General features: G+C 46.3%; 1 protein-coding gene across 2 annotated transcripts in view; it reads right to left on the bottom strand.

The window, feature by feature from the left end:
* Window positions 1–18,666, bottom strand: part of LOC138447740 (complement C3-like) — a 2,843,165-nt gene that overhangs the window by 632,332 nt on the left and 2,192,167 nt on the right. For both annotated transcript variants that reach the window (XM_069604045.1, XM_069604046.1), the window contains exon 36: window positions 18,268–18,373. In XM_069604045.1, the coding sequence (XP_069460146.1) occupies window positions 18,268–18,373 (106 nt within the window). The remainder of the gene's footprint in view (window positions 1–18,267; window positions 18,374–18,666) is intronic.

The following is an 18,666-nucleotide window of genomic DNA, read 5'->3' as shown; positions in this document are numbered from 1 at the left end:
CAGTACAATTGGGTCATTCGTGGCTTTAATTGGAGGCCTTGACCTTTGTTGTGCATGTAAAAAAAAGTCAAGCTGTGTTTCACATATCTCCTAAGCTTTAGACCTATTAGTATAAGTAAAAACATATATTGTGGCAAAGTGCTTAAGGTTAGTAGCGGGTGTGTTGGGTGGGTTTCGCAGCGCAGGCGAGGGTCTGGCACTTGAAAGAAATACCTTACAGGGAGCGCAGGGTCAGGATGGCAATAAATCACTCTAAATGAGGGTGGGTGGCTTGCACGTTTATGGGGGCGAACAAGCAAAAAGTGCTTAGCTCATCCTGGTTCACATGCTGGTTCTCATGCTAGCAGTGATCTCAGAGGAAGAAAACTGTATCATATTGGTTGTTGCAACTTTCTCCAGCTTCAGCGTGAGAATGGGAGCACGGAGCTTTCCTTTGCAGGGGGAGTGCAAGGGTGGGGGCCAGCCAGCTGCCTGCGCGCCTTGTGTGTGTGTCTCTGTCCTTGGCTATTGCAGTGGAAGGGGAGCTGAGCCTTGCTGTACTATCACAGTGAGGCCTGTTTACCCAAGATGGAGTCGAAAGGGGGCACAAAAGATGGATGCCCCGTGTCCTGCTCAGTAGTCCCATCTATGTAGCGGTCAACCGTGGTTAACTTTACATAAGGGCAAGGGGCAACCCCACTACTGGAGGCACGTGGTCCAAGTCCCGTAATGAGAAATGTACGGCGCGAGGGGGCCTGAGGGCCCCTCGCTCCCATACAATGGTTAGGAGACTCCTGCCATTAGGGACACTGGGGCCAGCATAACTGTGGTGGACAAATCGTTTTTTTTCAGGCTGAGGATGTTGCTAAGGCACCCAAACGCTTCACCAAGTTAGCTGGAGGGCCTTTGCAGATGCTTCCCCAACTATCAGTTCTCATCCAGTGTAATGACATGACTGTGAAAATACCTGTCAGCATACAAAGTGAGGTGCCAGGAAGGGTTCTGTTGGGTAATGACTTGAAAACTCTTGGAGTAGTGTCACATACCCCCAGACCTCCTAGTAAAAGGTTACAGGAGCTCACCAGACCTGCAAGGGAGAGAACCATGAGAGGTGCTCCCAAGGAGATGATGAAGAAAGAGATCACTCCTGCTCCACTGGAGATGTCAGCTGCTGTCTCTAAGAAACTAGAAGAAAAAGGGAAACCTAAAACTTCTAAAAAGAACCCCACAGCCAGCACTCCAGTGCAGCCAACAAGACTTCCCCTAGGTTGTCCAAAGTTACACCAGTAACTCCCCCTCCAGCTGAGGCTGAGAGGGAGGTACAACCCTGTGTGGTTGAACTAGACTCTGAGGAAGAGCTAGTAGAAGGCCAGGAACTCATTGGAGATCTGGATCCTGTTGACCATCCTGAGCTGCAGTCTTTACTGGCAGAAGGTGGACCCAACAGGGCAGACTTCAGTAAGGGACAGAGAGAATGTCCAACTCTGGAAGGTCTTCGCCACCAGGCAGATGCTCAGGCTGAAGGGCAAGAGCCTGGGAAATAAAGGTTAGACTGGGAAGATGGCCTCTTCTACAGTGAACCAACGGAGTCTGCACCTGGGGACAACAAACGACTTGTAGTACCCCAAGGGAAAAGACCACAGTTCTTGCAGTTAGCCCATGAGATTCCTTTGGCTGGTCACTTGAGTTTCAAGAAGACTAAGGAAAGGCTCTCACTCTACTTTTAATGGCCAAAGATGGGGGCTGAAGTAGATAAGTACTGCAGGAGCTGCCACACCTGCCAGACTTCTGATAAGGTTGGCTCCAAGAATGTGGCACCTTTAGTGCCTCTCCCAGTAGTGGGAGTCCCATTTGAGAGAGTAGGGATTGACATTGTTGGTTCCCTTGATCCTCCAACCTCCTCAGGCAACAGGTTTATACTTGTTGTAGTAGACCATGCTACTAGGTACCCTGAGGCAATTCCTATGAGGACTGTTACAGCTCCGGCTGTGGCTAAGGCCCTCCTTGGTATTTTTACCAGGGTTGGGTTTCCTAAGGAAGTAATCTCTGACAGGGGGTCGAATTTTATGTCCCACTACATGAAAGCCATGTGGAAAACCTGCGGAGTTACTTACAAGTTCTCAACAGCATACCACACTCAGACAAATGGGTTGGTTGAAAGGTTCAACAGAACCCTGAAGAGCATGATAGGTGCTTTAGAGGATCCCCTTAAAAGAAAGTGGGACCTTCTACTGCCATGCCTTCTCTTTGCTTGTAGAGAAGTCCCTCAGGAGGGAGTAAGTTATTCTCCCTTTGAACTTCTTTATGGTCTTCCGGTCAGAGGCCCATTGGCCCTGATCAAGGAGGGGTTGGAGAGTGCTCCTTCCCCCAAGCCAGTCAGAGTGACTGACTATGTGATAGGTCTCCGAAGGAGAATGTCGCACATGATGGCAGAAGCAAGTGACAACTTGAAAGCTGGACAAGCATTGGTCAAGCACTGGCATGATCAAAAGGCTAACATGGTTGAGTTTACTCAAGACCAGCTAGTTCTCGTTATGATTCCAACAAGGCAGAGGGCCTTGCAAGACAAATAGATTGGACCCTTCGAGGTTGTGGGTAAACTTGGAGAGGTCAACTATCTGGTGGACTTGGGCAATCCCAAAGAGGCTCCAACCGTCTTCCACACCAACAGACTAAAAGCGTATGTCTCCAGACCTGATTAAGGAGCTTTGCTTCTAGCATCATCAGAGGAAGAAGAAGAGAGTGAAGCTCTTCCTGATCTCCTCAGAGGCTTACCTTTAGACGAAAAGATTGAAGGAGTAAATCTCTCTTCAAATCTGACACCTGAGCAACAGGAAGAGTGCAAATCTATGTTAAATCAGTTTGCCTCTCTGTTCTCACTTTCACCAGGCTTGACCCCTTGGGGACAGCATGACATACTCACTGGTGACTGTCTGCCAGTCAAAAGCAGATGATATCGAATGTCAGAGAATGTAAGAACCCACATCAAAGGTGAGGTCAGCAAGATGCTTGATCTCGGGGTAATAGAGCCCTCTACTAGTCCATGGTCTAGCCCAGTTGTGTTAGTACCAAAGGCAGGATCTAAAGAACTTAGATTCTGTGTGGATTACAGAGCTCTAAATGCAGTCACTAAGACTGATGCCCACCCTTTGCCAAGGACAGATGAGTTGGTGGCTAGACTTGGTGCAGCCAAGTTCCTCAGCATATTTGACTTGACGTTGATGTAGCACCTGCTACATTTCAAAGGATGGTAAACCAGGTTCTGAATGGGATGGAGGACTTCTGCATGGCATACTTGGATGACATAGCAGTGTTCAGCAATTCCTGGGAAGAACATGTGGACCACTTGAGATATGTTTTGCAGGCTCTTGGAAAGGCCAATCTGACCATAAAGGCGAGTAAATGCCAGATTGGACGGAGTAAAGTGGTCTACCTTGGACATGAGGTAGGAGGTGGAGAAATAAGGCCTTTGCCCAGTAAGATTGAAGCTGTGCAAAATTGGACAACACCTACTACTCAGACCCAGGTGAGAGCCTTCTTAGGCCTCACTTGGTACTACAGGAATTTCATAGAGAACTATGGGACCATAGCTTCTCAACTGAATATCATCTCCTCTCCTAAATTCCCTAAAAAGGTTAGGTGGAATGAGGAATGCAATCAGGCCTTTGAAACCCTTAAAAAGGCTCTTTGCCAAGCCCCAGTACACAGAGCTCCTGACTACCACCAAACTTTCATTGTGCAGACAGATGCTTCAAATGTAGGAATAGGTGCAGTCCTCAGTCAACTGGATGGGAAAGGTAGGGAGCACCCCATTTGCTTCATCAGTAGAAAACTGAAGGATCCTGAAACAAGGCGGGCAACCATTGAACGAGAGTGTTTTGCTATTGTGTGGGCTCTGAAGAAGTTTAGGCCATACTTGTATGGTTCTACTTTTGTCATTCAGACTGACCAGCAACCCTTGAGATGGTTAATGCAAATGAAAGGGGAAAACCCAAAACTATTGAGATGGTCAATCTGCCTGCAAGGGTTTGATTTCACCATTGAGCACAGGTCAGGGTGTCACCACCAAAATGCTGATGGTCTCTCTAGGATGTATGTCATCGACTAGAGGTATGAGATTCATCCAGGAGTGGATTAAATCCTCCTGTCCCTTAGTCTGGGGGGGCGAGTGTTAGGGAGAATTCTCTGTTTAGGCTGAATTTCCTAACCTAGTGAGTCCCCCAGCAGCTTTGCTGGATTTCTGGAGTTTGTTTTTTTCTCCTGCCAAGAGTGAGACTCGTTTTCTCCCACTCTTGGACATGATTTATGGTGTTCCTTTGAATGTTAATGTGTTTCATGGGCTATGGGGTCTTTTACTCCATAGGGTCTCATATGTTTTTTTATGTGTGTTACACAGCACCCTCCGTGCAGTAACACTGGGGTGTCATAGTGACCCCCCACCATAGACTCCATTCCCAGGGCATGTAAAGTCACCATTGGCTTTACTAGTCCCAAATTACTAACGGAACCAGTACAAACCATCATATTGTGGACGTACTTGTAGGGGCAATTTGTTTGCCCCTGGGTCTGTTATTCGAGGGGGCACTGTCCCGTCCCCCCTCGTCGAGTTTTGGCTAGTGGCAGTGGATACTACTTTTTATATTCAACCGCAAATATATCTCTATGGGATTTTCCCATTGTTCAAGGCTAATACTTTTTAACATGGCCTCTAACATACCGCCGGTTTATTTATTTAATATTAATTCACCGGTTGGTATTTTCTGCCAGAACTCGGTTTCAAAATGGCGTTTGTGTTCGCCTCTGTAACTCCAAACCAAAGGTCGAGCCCTTTGTTCCACTTTTTGGCTCGCTTCTCCACAGAAGACTCCAAAAGTGGTGCCACTCTGTCTGGGTACCACAGGGGATGTGGGAGGGGGTTTAGGCACCCTGGACTGAGTTACCTTGGTAACTCAAGTCGCACTCTTGTGTGATTGGCCCAAGTGGTGAGCCGGCAGGATCACCTCTTAGCATGTTTGATTGACAGCTAGGCTGAATGAATGGGGGTGTGCTGCATAAAAGCAGGGCTTTTGGGACTGGAACTTCAGAAGTCGCCACAGGACCTGAAAATCCGACGAGGGAGAAGCTGAGCCGACCTGCTACGACCACACCACCGGTGGAGCCCTGCTGAACCGACTCACCACTTCCCAACGACAGAGGAGATCTCCCGGCTGGAGAGTCTTCTTCCCTTGACTGGTGGGCACAAGCAGCTCACCTTCTTTTCTCGCATCCCAGGACGTCTTGTGGTCGAATTGCCCGTGCCAAGCACCCCGGCAACCGGATAGCCACTTACCACTGGACCGCGAATAAAAGGACCGCTCCTTTTAATTGAGAACTCCGCGGCTGGTTTCTTCCCTGGCAGTGCAACAGACTCCTGCTTTCCGCCCTGACGAGATCCTCTCTTCCCCCGGACGAAGCACCGACTTGCACCCGCTGCCAGGAACAACGGCCCCCGCTGGAGCGTTCTCACCATTTTAAGGTACTGTGTCCGCCAGGCCTCCCTTTCTAAAGATTGCTACAAGGTAACAATAATCCCATAACCTTCTGGACTGGGCTGGCCGCCTTGACCATCTAACTGGCCCCTTTCTTTTTGGTCCAACTCTTTCTGAACTTTTTGCGAGACTTTTCGGCACTTTCAACCGTGTGACCTTGGACACATTTCGTCCGAAGCCTCTTGAAGTGGGTCCGGCCTTTTTGACTTTTACTTCACGGTTGTAACCTGCCTTCGTCTCCTACTGTGTTCTTCCGAAAGTGTTGGGATCTGTTTCTATCTTTGCTCTGCCTTTCTCTCCCTTTTAAACCAATTGATTAGAGTGCCATCTTCGTTAACGCTCACCGCTGTCTGAAAATAAGTGTTGCTTTACTTAAGACTTGTCTAATAATCGTTGAAGGGAGTGTATATCTTTTAGTGACCGTGTTTTTGAACTGCTTGATATTAGTGCCAGTGTGTTTAACTAGATGTGTTTTTAAATAAATAATTATATCTCTTTTACACCAAGGTCTGGTCAGTGTTTGCTTGTTCTACTGTGTTCTTTTGACCTATTGTGAATACTCTGTATACTGCCTAACTCTTCTTGAGAGAAGTCTGACTGCTCAGCCACAACTACCAGGTAAATCTGGGTGGTACAGACTGCTACCAATTGGGTTTACTGCCAACCACCTGTAGTCTTAAATCTTTTGCAGTGGTCCCAGAGGGAACTGCACAGGTTTCTGCCTAACATTAAGTTATAGGTCCCTGCAGAGCTCTTAATGTGCATAGTTCCCTCCTTGCCTGAACCGGCTTACCTTTAATGTGAATGTAAACTCATAATGAGTAATGTAACTCAGAGGCACAGAGTCGTGCAACATGCATGGCCGCAGCCTTACCTCGTGCACCGTGCATGGCTGCAGCCTTACCTGTTGATGTCACGGGCGGTGTTACGTCATGCATGGGACCACGTCGTGATGTAGCAACTGCCCGCATCCCGCGCAGACTACAGAAACCATCTGCGCGGGCATGACAACATTGTGAATGTGCAGCAAATATTCTTCGCATACCTACCAAAACGTACTGTTGCTTCCCAAAGCTAGGTCCACACTCAATAAATATTGTAATAATAATGATGATGATAATAATAATAATAATAATAATAATAATAATAATAATAACAAGTGTTTGCTTGGATATTTCTCTTTGTGGGGCAAGCGGAGCATACAAACAGCTGATAGTTCAACCTTAGCTCATTTGTTCTAGATACATAAAACTTTAAGGCCAACTTAGGATACAACTTTTTTTTTCAATGCTTGACAGGTGAGAAATAAAAAAAGATCAGAAGGTAAATCTTTTGCTGTTGGTGAAAAAGAAGCAGTACTTTCGGCAGAAAAGAAGGTCGGACATGCAGGTTGATGTCTCTGTGGGAAAAATCAGAAAGGGAGTGTGTTGTGATGCAGGAACTAGGAACTGGAGGAGACTTGGACACGGGATGACAGGAGACTGCAGGTAAGGTTTGTCCTTTGTTAGGGAAATGTACTTCTCCCCATATTGGGAGCTGCTCCGCCGCCACAACCGCTCTTTTTTTATGTCGCTGCCATCTGCCAACACGCCCACTGCACTGAGAGCTGGATGCTCTCTGTGCGGCAGGCACGGGGAGCTGGCAGTAACTGAGCTCTCATATAACGGGGCTGCCATACCTTGTGCGGCACGCAGGCGGCCAGAGATCCCATTACACACCTTACCCCTTAAGCAAACAAACTCAAAACAAAGTCTTTGGACTCCCTGGCACCCATTCCCTCCTCTTCCAATGTAACCTCCACAGATGTGGCCCTCAAAGAACCCTTTCTTTCAAAATCCAGCCCCTCTGAGCTTCTCTCCCTCTCTTGCACACCCACCTCACTACACAGGCCTTAAACTGGGGCCTCCTCTCTACGCACTCAATCCTCTCCGCCCACATTAATGGGGGATGTTCCACAACTGCAGTCAGCCTCCTCGAGCTGAACATCACACAGCCACACTTCTCCCACTGCCCACACAACTCCCCCCTTCAGCTTTGTGGCATCTAACTAGCTGTTTCTGGCTCCACTTCACACCATCCTCCAACACTACAACAGTGCCCATGACATTCACAATTCTACGCTGGGGAGATACGTATGGTTCATTCCCCTCCCCACCTTAGGGTTCCTCACCCGAACTGTTTCTCCAACTTCAAAAGACGACTAATATATACACCTCTTGCTATCAAACCAACGCTTGTAGCTCTCCTGGCACTTCTCAGCCCTGCTAGTCAACTCTTCCCTATTCACTGGGACAGGACTAGATTTCCCCAACCACTCTGGAGTCAATTCATAAATCGGTTTCCTGCCTTTCAATGCTGCAAACGGCGATACTCCTGTAGTGGAATGGGGTGTGTTCATATAAACCCACACCATGGGTTTCATTACAAGTTTGCCGGTCCGGAAATAAGGGTGCCGGTAAGCTCACCTGCACCCTTGTTTCCGGGTTTGCCTGCCAGAGCCGCTATGCCCGACAGGTCTGACCCTGCCAGGCACAGCGGTCATGGCAGGCAAATCCGTCACGGAAGCACCGGCACCATTAAAGTGATTGGGATTGTCCTGAGATCTATGAGTGACATCATAGAGAACCAGACAGAACGTTTTTTACAGTTTTTTTTCCATTTTTATAAATAAATTGCAGATTGATTTTCAGCTGTATTTATGTGTAAAAATCAGCAAAAGCATTAAGTACATAAACCAATAGATTGTGATCTGTTTTCATAACAAACACAACGGTCCGCAAGAAAAACCTGAAATGGCTAACTGCCCACAAGCTTGCCAGAGCTTCTCGCTCCACTGTGTAGTAGTTCTTCTCAGCACAGCACTCTGCAAGGCCCTGGATGCAAAAGCAACTACAGTTTTATGAACATATTTAATCTTAGTAAGAGTCACTCCTAGTCCTACTCCACTTGCATCAGTTGTCAAAATCGTTTTGCTGCAGGGGCGACCATACTCAGGGTGGGGGCGCCTAAAATGTTTTCCTTAATCAGTATTGCAAAAAAACCTGAAGGGGTTTTCCCTTCCCGCTCCCAGGGGATCTTCCAAGCAGGCGGCCAGGGGAGGGCCATCGCTTTTGGATCCCGACCCTGGGAGCGGACTAGCGAGGGAATATCACCTGGGTGGAGAGGCCTCTGTGGTTGGAGAGGGATTACCCGAAGGTGAGACATGGTATCCCCCTTCCCAAACACCCCCTACCCAACATCCACTCAGCCTACTGTCAACCAGACCCTTGGTTTTCCCTGAACTCTCCTTGCTTAAACCGTCACAATGCTACACAGACGGAACAGATATATTCAGAGGAACTCTACTATTTTCATGAATTTCCCATTAACAAGGTCAGGCGAAGTCAGTCACTGAATGAACATTGTAGCCACTTGAAGCCTATGAATGCTCCTCAGGTGTATAAAAGGAGTACCACGTGAGAGAGGGAGAACAAGCTAGAACTGGAGAAGGAACCTGAGTCAGAGACCGAGCTAAGAGGCTATGGAGAAGGCCTGAGCACCCCAAGGGAGGCTGGCGGAGAATGGAGCGCCGAGACGCTGTGAGACCGTGGTTTTAGATGCCCGAGAGAGCGTAGCGAGGGAGCTGTGTCTCCTATGAGCCAGAAGCGGATGGCATGGAAATCTGCTCTGTAAAGACAGAATTCTTGAAGGTGTTCATTCCCCTGGGCCAGAAAGGTGTGGAGTGTCAATGCGTCGGAGGGGCAAGCAAGGAGTCCCTGACCTCTACACAGAAGGCTACGCTGATCACAACCGGTGAGTTCAAAGTCAGAGGGGAACCTGGTTAGTGAAAGATGCGAAGCGCGAGAGATAAAATGCAGCTAATAGAAGGACGAGCGTAAGAGAAAAGACGCGCTGAAGAGAAAGCTTCAATTGTCCATTGTGAACTGTAAATATTGTGTGAGCAAAAATGAAACAAAGTAAAGGGAGGATAGCGTGTACATTTACACGTTATGGAAAAGTTCCGTTGAATGTGTAGATATCTCACCGAAGTGCAGGGGAGCTGTGCGAAACCCAAAGTGGAGCTAAAAGTAAAGCACAATGTCAGAGTGCCTGGAGCACGATCCTATGAGAGTTAAGTTGTTGGAGTGGTCACACACAGAGGAAAGTTATATATGCGCATTCAAAAGTCTCTGATACAAAGAATTGTTGAATTAAAGGAACTTGAGAAACCAAGCGCTGGGGGCACGATTCTATGAGAGCCAAGGTGCCGTAGCGGTCGAGCATAGAACGAAGAAAACTATGCGCTTTCGAAAGTCTTTGACACGAAGATCTGGTGAACTGTGATAAATTATGGAATTGTTGGGGAAGGGAACCCTTGTTGAATCAAGAGCAAGAATCAAGAGTGCAAGAATATTGTGTTAAACCCTTTCAAATCAAACTTTGTGAAACTTGTGAAACAGTGAGTGAAAGCCAGAAGCATCTGAAAAGTATTGGAACTGTAAATTGTGGAACCAAGAGGTCTGTGGACATCCTTTTGTTTTTGAATGCCAGATTGTGGACAAGTATTCTTTTCCTTTTATGGTTGAGGTTGCTCCCATAAAGCGTAGGGCAAGTTAGGAGTTATCCCAACCCCTTGTCTTAAATAAAGGTTTTGCTACTGTCTGCTCGTGTCTGTGTCTACCCCTTCACACAATGCCAATCTTACAGTATGAAAGCCTTTTCACAATCTCTGTTCCATTTGAAACAGACATTTCTTTCTCAGCAATTCTCTGAGCGGAGCACAAATGATTGCAAATTATTTTACAAGCTTTGAATCGTATTCAGCCAACCAAAGAAATGCTCTAAGGGAATATTTTTTATGTGGAGCAGGCGCCTCCAGTACTGCATCCACTAGACTTATTTTGGGACTAGTGCCCTGCCAATCTTTCACAAGACGAAGATAAGAAACCTCTGTTACTTTGAATGTACATTTTTGCTTTTTAATAGTAAGACCTTCATTGCCTAAAATTCTCAAAACCTTCACGTTCTCATTCATCATGACTATGAGAGTCATCTGTAAAAATAAGAATATCATCTTGGAAGCATCTCAAGTTAGACATATCTTTGAATAACATTTCCATAACCCTTTGGAAGACTGCCGCAGCTGTATCCAGGCTTAACAGCATGCTCAAAAACCCTAAGGCCCCAAAAGGAGTAGGAAATGATGTCAGAGACCTTGAGTCTGCCAGCGGTTATATCTGGTGATAAGCACTGGGTAAGTCTATCATCAACAAATACTTTTCACCATGTAAAAGGAAATCTATTCCTGTACCTGGCAAGATATGATGATCAACCCAAATGCTATTATTCAGGGACCTGAGAGCCACACACATCCTTATATTTCCATCAGGTTTCCTTGCAATGACAACTGGAGACAACCATTCAGCAGCCTCAATTGGCTCAATAATAATCTTCTGGCATACCTTATCTAGCTCCCGCTCAAGCTTGTCTCTCAGGGCTAAATGCACTGTCCTAACCTTGTGTACAATGAGCCTGCCCCCTGTTAAGATGGATTTCTGAATTCTGACCTGGCGGGCAGAGGTTCGGAAGGACAGCCTTGTTTCTTGGAACAGGTTAACCTTCTGGACAAGCCAGACCAATCAAGATAGCATTGGCGGTGGTCAAGACTAGGTCTCAGGAGGGGTGAGGGTGATCGAAAGCCCACAATGAGCACACACAGTAAACAACACCACAAATTACTATATCAAAAATACATGTACATTTATTAAAGGCCTTTTAAATCAAACACAAAGCAAATCTCAGCAGTATTAACAAAACCAACACAACAATATTAAACATGTATACAGTCACCAATGGCCTAAAAGGAATAGTACACAGTATAGATCCACAACCTGCAAAGAAAAGGGTCATACAGTGTGAATATCGTTTAGGCAGTCAGAATCACATGCAGTACCCTTTGGAAACACTACACATAATTAAGATTACAAGTGTAAGTACAATTTCACCTTTGGTACAAGCCTGTACTACACAGTAAAATGGTAGCGATGGCTGAGCAGCCAGACTTATCTTAAGAGTAAAGTAAGCAGTACAAGAGTTTACACAAAGGACAACAATTACTATGATTCAAGCAAACACTGATTCAAAGTTTCTGAGTAAAGGAATGTACATTTATTAACACCATCAGTTATAAAACAGTTCACTATCATAAAGCAGCAGAAAATCAATTCACAAGTTAAGCTCAAAATGAAGTGTGAGCAAAATGGCACTCCAGCAATTTAAAAAGGAGAAAAGACAAGGTTATTCAAAATCAATAGTACCAACAAGTTATAGGCAGGGCAATCTAGAAAAGGCTACTACAACTAGGATTCAAGTCAATAGGTCTGGGCCAATGTTAATGGTTCAGAGACTTTGCAGAGGATCACACAGTTCAAAGTAGTTCGCAGGTAAGTCTTTCCCAAGAGTTCAAAACAAAGTTGGTCAGAGGAAAAGTTATTCAAAGAAGTGAAGGACAAGCCTTCGGAGAAACGAAAGGTTTCCTGCACTTTCACCACGGTCGGACGAAATGGACGACCACATTTGCACAGTACCTTTAAAGAAGAAGAATGCTGTAGCTGAGGCAGTTGTTCCTGGCAGTTCCTGCAGGCTTATGGTTCCTGAAGCTTCAGTTGTGGTGACAAGAAGGAGGATGGCTGGAGGGTCCTGCACTGCCCAGGGAAGAAGCCAGCAGCGGAGCAAAACGACGAATAAAAGGTGCACTCCTTAAAACCCAAACTGGTTCTCTTCCCACTGGCTATCCGATCTATTGCAGCGATGCACAGTAAATTCGACCAGGATGAGGACCGGTGTCTGGTGTTTGGCGAGCTGGTTGGTCCCACCAAGCTCAAGGGGAGAAGATTCCTTGCAGATCTCCTCTGTCGTCGAAGTTTCAGGCGATTCAGACTTGCAGCAGGGCTTCACCGGGTGTCCAGTAGTTGCAGCAGTCGTCTTCCTTCAGCTTCTCGTTGGTTCTCTCGTTCCAGTGGCGACTCTGCCTTCCAGTCCCAGAGACTGGCTTTTTATGCACCAAATTTCCCATTCACACAGCCTGGCTGTCAATCATACAGCAGGGTGGCTGTCCTGGCAGGGAAGCCACCTAGCCAATCAAACAAGAGTGTGACTTGTGTCTCCAACGTCTCCCTCACATCCTGCCCACCCAGACACTCAGGCGCCTAAGGAGGGCTTCTGTACAGAAGCCCGCCAAAGGACGGCGAACAAAGGAACCAAACCTGGTTTGGCGCACAGAGTAAAACACTACAAAGACCTTTACAAAAAGATATGGCAAAAGAACTCGACCGAAACCAGGTTAAATTAAACGTGGATTACCGGGTTTGAGTTAGAGGCTATTACCATAGCCTCTAACAGTACTCAGGCTATTTTCATAGTCTGCGGTAGAATAAAAATGGTAGATACCACTGCCACCAGCCAAATCTTAGAGAAAGAGGAACATAACAATGTTCCATGAGAATCAGACAAAAGGGGATAACTATTAACCCCTCCAGTACTCTATTGGAAGATAGGGTGTACTGGGTCTGTAAATTCAAAAAGACTAGCAAAGTCAATGGTAACTTTACATGTTCTGGGAGGCAGTAGATAGTCCCAGAAAATTGAGTTTAAAGTGGCAAGCCTGAAAATACAACCCTATGTCACTGCACTAAAGGTGCTGGGTGACGCACAGTAAAAGATGATGCCTATGGGGTGGGTGAGACTCCATACTCCATGAGCAAAAAAAATGTACAACACACAGCAAAACACATGTAAGAGTGGGAAAAAAAGGCTCACACTCTTACTAGGTAAAAAGACGAAACCCTAGAAATCCAGCAAAGCTGCTGAGGGACTCAAAAGGTAAGGGAAATTACCCATTCTGGAGAATTCTCCCTACACAGTCCTTCACAATTCAAACCCTAACAAAGAGGCAGTCCAGTCCCTATGATAAGTGGAGCCTTGAGCTCAAAAGTACTTTCGTGCTGGCGCACGCGATCGTACGGTTAAGTCAAAACGGAGTCTCTTCAAGGAGCTGTAGCAACTCAGGAAGGAGGGTAAGGCAGTGAAGAATATGTTCCCACTATTCGAGGAGGGTCTACCCTAGAGGGCAGAACAGGATGCAAGAATTGGAAATAGCTAAAGAAGAGTGGCACTCAGGGGACACTTGTGCGTAAAAGTCTATGGATGCACCAGGTGCCACCGGTAGGGGTTGCAAGTATTCACTGACCCTCTGCGCACTCCAGACCAAACTTTGGCAGTCGAGTCCACTTCGGTCCCAGGTTCAAATTCTGCATTTGCGTGGCACTGCGGCTTTCAGGGGCTGCATTCTGGGACTGATTCTGTGGCGGGACAGTGGCAATTTCTCCACTCCTGGTGATTCAGGCCAGTTCCACTGCAGCGAGTCTGAGGGCACAGGGGGGCATTGCAGCAAGGCACCCACGAAGTTCGCCACCACATCTGGGTGACACAGTGACCGCGTATGCTCGGGTTTAGGCATACTCTCCAAATTCCAGACTTAGGAATGCTAGGTGTACAAAACTCGGCGGGAGAGTGCCTTATACCTAGAGCTTACAGTCTCCAAAGGCACAAGTCGAAACTCAAGACGGAGGCACTTCCAGGACAAAGGTCCCATATGAGCTGTTCAGTTCACTGGGTGGTCCAGGAACACTTCCGAAAAGGCTGGCTTATGGGTTAAGTTGGAGGTGCTGAGAATAGTTGGTCGCACTATTCCAATGGGTTGGCGCACACTTGCATGCCTCCTACGTTCGATCAGAAACAGGGGGTCCGACGGAACAAAAGCGGGCTCATGGTGCCAAACCTTCCAGAGGTTCACCAGCGGTTCTGCGGCTATGTTTCTTCGGTTTGGGATACTTGGCTCCTTTACTAAGTTCGGTGTGAACTCAGAAGATAGATTTGGAATGGGTGTTAGATGCCTTCTCTTATCCAAAATCTCCTTCATGTCAAAACCAAGAGAAACCAATAGATCTACTCACATACAGCCATCCCAGACTTGGACCAATCACGGACCACAGTGGCCCCAGTCATCCCAGCACACCAGACATCCTGGCACCCAGGATGTGCATTGGAACTAGACAGCTTCAACCCACATCCTGGAGGCACACACACAAGGCATGCAGAAGTCCACGAAAGCCTCAGTTGGCGAGGGGTCTGCATGACCAAATAAGGAATGTCCCTGGTCTGCTTGACCTGGGGAAGGCAAAGGGATAAATTGCAATCGAGTTTCATCCCCGTAAATTAAAATCTGGGCCACCTTTACTTTGTAAAACTCTAAAACCGGGAGTAAGGAAAATTGGCCATACTTACGATTCCCAATTCCAGCTTGCGTGGCCAAGCATAAGGCTTTACTTTTTAACATCTCAAAAGCACCAATATCCTTAGAATTCATGGTTAGGTAAAATCCTGAATGCATAAAGGAGGGGACTCTATCAAGTGGTTCATCCTTAAAATACCATTTAAAGTTTGGATATTGTTTTTTCCTAGGGGCTTTAATAAGATTTTCCTATATTTACAGTTAGCTCATTTTGATCTGCATACATTTCCAGCGCTGTCAGGTGAATCTGTAGGCCAAATGGGGTATAATCAAACAAAGTCAAGTCGTCTGCGTATAGCAGCCACTGCACTGCCTCATTAACAATTTTATGGGGGAAAGCGTGCAATTTCTTCAGTGCGGCACCTACATCGGAAATAAAAAGGTTAAAAGGCAGTGGCGCAAGGACACAGCCTTGCTTCAAGCCCTGGAAACACTGGCATCAGGGACCAGGCGTTAAGTAGACTCAGGAGTGTAGAAACATGCCACTGACGGAATGAACAACCAGATTTGAACAGCACCTTAAATGGAGAAGAAGGCTGTAGCTGAGGCGGACGTTCCTGGCAGTTCCTGCAGGCTCACGGTTCCTGAAGCGACTGTCGGACTGTCACGAAGTAGGAAGACTGGAGGGTCCTGCACTGCCCAGGGAAGAAACCAGCAGCGGAGCAAAACAACAAATAAAAGGTGCGCTCCTTAAAACCCAAGCAGGGTCCGATCCTCCTGGCTATCCGGTTCACTGTAGCTGTGCACAGAAAATTCAACCAGAGGAGGGAGGCCTGGCTTGCAGTTTGGCGAACTGGTTGTTCCCACCAGCTCACGGGGAGAAGATTCCTTGCAGATCTTCCCTGTCGTCGAAGTTTGAAGATTCAGACCCACAGCAGGGCTTCACTGGGAGGTTCAGTTGTGGTAGAGGTCCTCTTCTGTCAGCTTCTCTTCGGTTCTCTCGATCCAGTGGCGACTCTGCCTTCTCAGTCCCAGAGACCTGCTTTTCATGCAGTTTTCCCCCATTCACACAGCCTGGCTGTCAATCACACAGCAGGGTCGTTGTCCCGGCAGGACAGTCACCACAGCCAATCATACAGAGTGCGAAATGGGTCTCCAAGGAGACCCTGTGCAGGGAGTCTCAAACCCCTCCCTCACATCATGTTCCCCTCAGACATTCAGGCGCCTAAGGAGGGCTTCTGTGCAAAAGCCCGCCAAAGGTCGGCAAACAAAGGAATCAAACCTGGTTTGGCGCACAGAGTAAAACACGAGAAAGACTTTTACAAAAAGAAATGGTGAAAAAACCCAGCCGGAACCAAATAAAAGTAAATATGGTCCAGCGGGTTTAGGTTTGAGGCTACTAAGATAGCCTAAACCAATACGAAGGCTATTTAAAATAACTGCGGTAGGAAAAATAGGGTAGATACCACTGCCACCAGCCAAATCTTAATGAAAAGGGAACGAAATAATTTTCCATGAGAAACAGACAAAAAGGGATAAGTATTAACCCTTTCCAGATCTCTATGTAAGATAGTTTGTACTGGGTCTGTGGATTTAAAAAGAGTAATAAAGTCAATGGCAACTTTACATGTTCTGGGAGACATTAGTCATTCCCAGAAAATTGAGTTTAAATTGGGAAGTCTGAAAAAGACAACCCTGTGTCACAGCACTAAAGGTGCTGTTTGACACACAGTAGAAAGATGATGCCTATGGAGTAGGTGAGGCTCCACGGTCTATGAACACAAAAATGTTAAACACACACAGCAAAACACATGTAAGAGTGGGAAGAAAGGCTCACACTCTTACCAGGTGAAAAAAATAAATCCTAGAAATCCAGCAAAGCTGCTGAGGGACTCAGTAGGTAAGGGAAATTAGCCATTTTGGAGAATTCTCCCTAACACCTGTCTATGGCTTTGACTCTATCACCAGTTACTTCTCACCTCATAAAGTCCATTCTTCCAACATTTTGAAACCTTCTCCCTCCTTCACCCATCCTGTGCAGCCTTCGCTTCCTCTCTGTCTCTCTTCTTGCCCACTCCTCATTGGAACTTCCTACCACAATATCAAAAACACCTCCGACATCCATGTATTCAAGTGCCTTCTCCTTCCCTTGTCCAGGCACATTCTCCACTGCTTGAGTCCCTTCTAACCTAACACAACTAATTACAGTGATATTCTCATGTTGTTATTTCCTATTTGTACATTCCTTAAATATGTTTCACCTCTGCCCCATCAACACTTGGATCATTTTCCATTGCATACATTCATTTGTAAGGATACTTACAAGACTGCACTGTTGCCTGTTTGCACCTATATACATGTTTCTTGCCCAATTCAATAAATTACAATACAATAGGATTAAGAGATGTGTTCACTTTTCAAACGACATCTTGGATACCATCTTGAGTCTCTTCTGCACATAATAATTATGTTTCCCTGCAACCTTTCTTGGCTTGCCCTGCTAGAAGGAAGAGAGATGGAGTGATGAAGTCTTTCATTCCAAGTAAAAAAATTGCCACACACCTTGAGGGAGAAGGCTGAAACATTTCTAAGACAGGTAGCTGTTGAAGAAAAGATGAAGCTGAATGCCACAGGCAGGACCATCAATACAAATTCCATTGCTGACTTCGAAGGGCTGCCTAGAGAGCTGCAGAAGATCACAGTAGTGTGGCTGAGAAGGCTGGATCTGAATTAAGCCAATTTGTAACAGGTGGTGGGCTGGAGATCTTGCACTGGTCACAGGAAAGTGACCAGTGCAAATTCCCCAGCCCACCACTCTCTACCACTGACAAGACTTTATGCACTCCATCATAGGACTTTGAGGGATCCTGAGGGGGTCTGTGAGCATCACAGAGAGCAAGAGAACAAACAGGCAAATTGTTTCCTCAGAATCCTGCAGCAGAAGTTGTAATTTTCATAATGAGTTCTTTATCTGCGAGGCTGCAACTGGGAAAAGGTGCCAGTACAGAAGATAATGCACCACTCGATTTCATCTTTGCAGCACCATGGTTGTATTCCTAGTCAAATCCAACATTTCTAGTTAAATGCCACCCATGATAATTACTTAAAGATGCCCCAGTTGGTTCGGTTGTAATGTTTTAACAATCACACCCTTGCCCCAACTCCTCTTATCACAAAGTCACAATGTTAGGGCTCCTGTATATGGGAGTACATCTGGAGGATGGCTCTTGGAATGCAACATTGGTCACTAAGTAGTACACCTTTTGTATTTTCAGCTGAAACCTCTTGGGAAGTGCACCCCAACACAAGCAACCCCAGAAGAAAGCAACAATTCACAAATAGAACCTCAGAACCTTGGCATGGGTGTGTACAGCACTTGGGATCCACCCAGAGAGTGGGACAAGAAAGTGTGATAAATTATATAATAAAATCCCATTTGCTAGCAGACAGTTTTCCATTGGTGACCCTAAAACAGCAACAAGTACTTACCAGGATCGTAATACTCATAAATTGTGACTGCAGCTGGCTGAAGCAACTCCACTTGTAAAGATTGGTGTACTTTGAAAGAAAGGACAGTTTCCTGTTGATTAGTAACCTAAAAAGAGAAGACAGCAATATTAACTTTAGGTTTACTCTGAGACATACAATTCATCTTATTCTTTGGAGAGCCAACAAACAAACCAGAAGGTCCCAAAGAGCCCACCCACTCAAGTCCATTAACCATATGACTTTGAATATGCTTTATTGAAATGTGAACGTGTTCTGATTGTTTATTGCCCACCATCATCTGAAGTGTCCTCTGTCAGTGAATTAGTCCTGGTCTCCTAGTTATCGGTGGACTTCAAACATGAACATAAAGGTGGACTCTCGTTTTTCGGCGGGGTGGTC

The sequence above is a fragment of the Ambystoma mexicanum genome, chromosome 3q (genome assembly GCF_040938575.1).
Source record: "Ambystoma mexicanum isolate Mex_15411 chromosome 3q, UKY_AmexF1_1, whole genome shotgun sequence".
NCBI lineage: Eukaryota > Metazoa > Chordata > Amphibia > Caudata > Ambystomatidae > Ambystoma > Ambystoma mexicanum.
The sequence above is the reverse complement of the archived record's forward strand: the minus strand, read 5'-3'. Positions and strand labels throughout refer to the sequence as shown.